Raw genomic sequence first — 3,239 nt, 5'->3', positions numbered from 1 at the left:
CTCCCTGGCCCATGGAGACACTGGCCCCATCTCGGACCCCGGCCCAGGCCACAGTGACCCTCCTTGTCTCCCCGCCGGCTCCGGTGTCCTCGACTCTTGCCAATGTGCTGGGTGACTACAGGATCCAGCAGGATCCAGATGGGCCCCTGTACCTCATGCCCAGGCAGGGCACCAAGGGCAACCAGGACCTCTGCAGCCACAGAAAACCCTGGCGGCCTTCTCAAGCAGATCTCCTCAGGGCAGCATGGCAGCACCCAGCGGCCGAGCCCCCTTAGGCGGCAGCTGTGCCCAAGCTCAGCCTTGTCAAATTCAGCTCTGGCCCTCATCGGAACAGAGGTTGGGCGGCCAGCACCATTTGAAACTGATAGAGGGAACATGAGCTGTGGGGGCCAGTGGACGCCCCCCAGAGCACCCACAAGACCCTGGCTTAGGATCAGATGGCACCAGCGTGACCACACTGGCTTGTCGCCCCTCCTGAGGGCAGAGCCAGCCTCTCTGGCCAGCATTGTCTCCCTGAGCCCAGTGTGGAACATCCAGAATTATTTTCCTGTGACAGTGGACTCAGAGGACGCTGCTAAGCACACAAGCCATGGGGCGGGAGGGGCTGCGACATGCACAGGACACCCTACCGCAGGTGCCTGCTGGAACCGGGCTCTCTGCGGGTGGACGAGCCCGCAGCCCGGACAGCGAGGCAGGGTGACAGCAGAGACCAGCGGGCCTCCAGCTGGCCTGGGAAAAGCCACGAGCCACCCCTGGGGGTCCAGCTTGCACTAAAAATGAGGACGAGGGAACTTGATCCCACTACGAGGTGGCGCTCGGGCCTGGGGAGGCGGGTAGGTGGAAGCACAGCCACGTTGACAGCAGCCGTCCAGGGGAGCGGCTCCCGTCCCCAGAGAGCAGGGCCCTGTGAGGCAAGCCGGGTGTGGACTTCTAACCCAGTGCGCCATGAGGTCCGCCCCGCCCAAAACCTGCCTTCCAGGAAGGCAGGCTGTGGGGGAGCGGGCCTAGGAGGGTCCCCACACCCCCAAAGTTCCCCCCGAACCTGAGGGGCATCAGGTAAATGCCTGGGACCTCAGGTAAACTCCAGGACCAGAAACCAGGCGTGCACGGACACACGGCACGTCGCCAGGATGTACAAGCCCCGGGCACGGGGGTTTCGTGACATTTCGGACGTTGCTTTCCGAGCTAAACTTTCCTCTACCCCAGGTCGCAGAGACGCGACTTCCAGGCGGAGGCAGCGCCGCCCTCAGCCCCCGGCGGCACCCACGGCAGACGTCGCCGACCCGTCTCCACGTGTCTTCCCACGCGGATCTCGACCCCCAAAAGATGCTCCAGGAACTACCGCCAATCACTCGACAGGAGGAAGCCATCTGTCACCTGGATCTGTGGTGGCTCGAGTGACAACGTGGCCTGCCAAGCACTGTCCACTTTACCCTGCTCCCGCCCCGGCCGCCACCGGCTCATACACGCCTTCCTGCGACCTAGAAGAGGTGCCTCTGGCCCCGGGCGGGCAGCTCTGTGCCACAACACACTCCTGCGGCCAGGCACCCTCCACAGCCTCACTGGGCAGCCCTGCCGAGCGGCAGGCCAGAGCCGTGTGGGAGAAGGGGAAGAACCCCACTTTTCGCCAGACCCGACCCCCAAAGAAACACACCCAGTCATATTCAGGCCGGCCATACGCCATATGATAATAAAATAGTCAAGATTCACTTCGTGTAAAACCCCCGGGATCCCAAACGGAACGCCCCAGGGAGCCGCCAGCCGCCCGTCAGGCCCCGTGGGGGTCTGGTCCCGGCCACCAGCAGCAAAGGCGCCACTGCCGCTCACTCTGCAGAGCGTCCCTAAAGGTCCCTGCGCAGTCACCCTCTTTCTGTGCTTAGAAAAGGAAAAGCTGTTCACACAAGTGGGGTGACACGGCGTGACGTGGCGCGGCGTGATGTGGCGTGATGCGGTGTGACGTGGCGTGACGTGGCGTGATGTGGCACGGACACCACCAGAAGCGCCGGTGGCCGTCTCAAGACGCTCAGGGAGGCTGGTGGTGGCGGTCCCAGCAGCACAGGCAGCAGCCCACGGGGCCCGGCTCTGTCCCAGCCTCAGGGGGGCGGACTGGGTCTGTGCAGGGAAGTCTCTCCCTCCGGGCCACAACTGGCATCCTGCGACTGGTCCCCAGGCCACGTTGCCTCCCTGCTGCCCCAGCCAGGAAGGCGCACCGGATGTCACCTGCACAGCTGCAAGTGTGGGTGACGCTGCAGCTTCTCCATCAGCTCCTCCTCCGTCGGCTCCTCTAGGACATGCCTGCGGAATCGGGGAGATCGGCACTCTGGAGAGAGACCCCGGGCCCCTCTGGGAGCGCGAGCGGAGCTGGGGACGGCCTTGTCCATGCTATCAGAGACGTGCACAAGGGGACGTGGCAAGGACCGGGGACACAAGACCAAGACCCATCTTCGAGATGCTTACGCGGCTCTCTTAAGAGCCCAGGAGAACGCCCCTCGCGCTGGCTGCTGACGCTGGACAGAGAACGGCTGTGACAGCACAGCCAACGCTCTTGGAGGGACGTCGGGCTGCCCAGAGCCAGGCTATCTTGGGACGACTAGCACCTTTCCCGATGAGAGAAACCGCTGCCACAGAGAGGAGGCGCGGGGTGTCCTTGGGCCACCTGTCTGCATCACCAGCCGAGTCACCTGGAGGCTAATGCACCTGAAGGATGCTTCCTTAAATTCGCTCAGCTGGAGAGCGGGGGCACTCACAGCAGGAGCAAAGGGAGTGCTCCGGGTCCCCACCCTGATCCCGCTGGGAGGCCCTCAGGAGGCAGGTGAGGTGCAGAGTGTCACCATCACAAAAGACACCTGCCTGCCCCCCTCCTCGCCCAGGGGCCACGCACCTGAACAAAAGCTCCAGAGCAGTCATCTCATAGGCAGGGTCCGGGTCCCTGGGGAGGGACTGCAGATGACTGCGGCGGTCCCACTTGTGAAGGAAGTTCTGGGACGCAGGAGGGGTGCAGGGAGGCCAATGAGTGTGGGCCCTGCAGGAAAACGGCCCCACCCCCACCCCTCCAGGGTCCACCCCAGATACCCGGGTCCAGAGCCAGTAAGGCTACCAGATCCTGCAGGAGCCACCTCCCCAAGCCACCTTCAGACCCCCACCAGCCTCAGCCGGGGGCCTGACAACGAACACCCACAGGTCAAACATCAGGGTGCACCAAGAGCCTCCCAGCAGCCAGGTGAGCTGCAGTGAGCTCC

At 64.1% G+C, this 3,239-nt stretch overlaps 1 protein-coding gene across 1 annotated transcript in view; it reads right to left on the bottom strand.

The window, feature by feature from the left end:
* Positions 1-1,663: 1,663 nt before the first annotated feature.
* Positions 1,664-3,239, bottom strand: part of LOC105309972 (two pore calcium channel protein 2-like) — a 43,415-nt gene continuing 41,839 nt past the window's right edge. Inside the window, exons 18-19 of the mRNA XM_023526495.1 lie at positions 2,882-3,093; positions 1,664-2,295 (exon numbers count right to left, since the gene is read on the bottom strand). Of these exons, the coding sequence (XP_023382263.1) occupies positions 2,217-2,295; positions 2,882-3,093 (291 nt within the window). The 3' untranslated portion in view covers positions 1,664-2,216. The remainder of the gene's footprint in view (positions 2,296-2,881; positions 3,094-3,239) is intronic.

The sequence above is a fragment of the Pteropus vampyrus genome, unplaced genomic scaffold (assembly GCF_000151845.1).
Source record: "Pteropus vampyrus isolate Shadow unplaced genomic scaffold, Pvam_2.0 Scaffold972, whole genome shotgun sequence".
Taxonomy (NCBI): Eukaryota; Metazoa; Chordata; class Mammalia; order Chiroptera; family Pteropodidae; genus Pteropus; species Pteropus vampyrus.
Note: the sequence above shows the minus strand (reverse complement) of the source record. Positions and strands in the feature narration are given on the sequence as shown.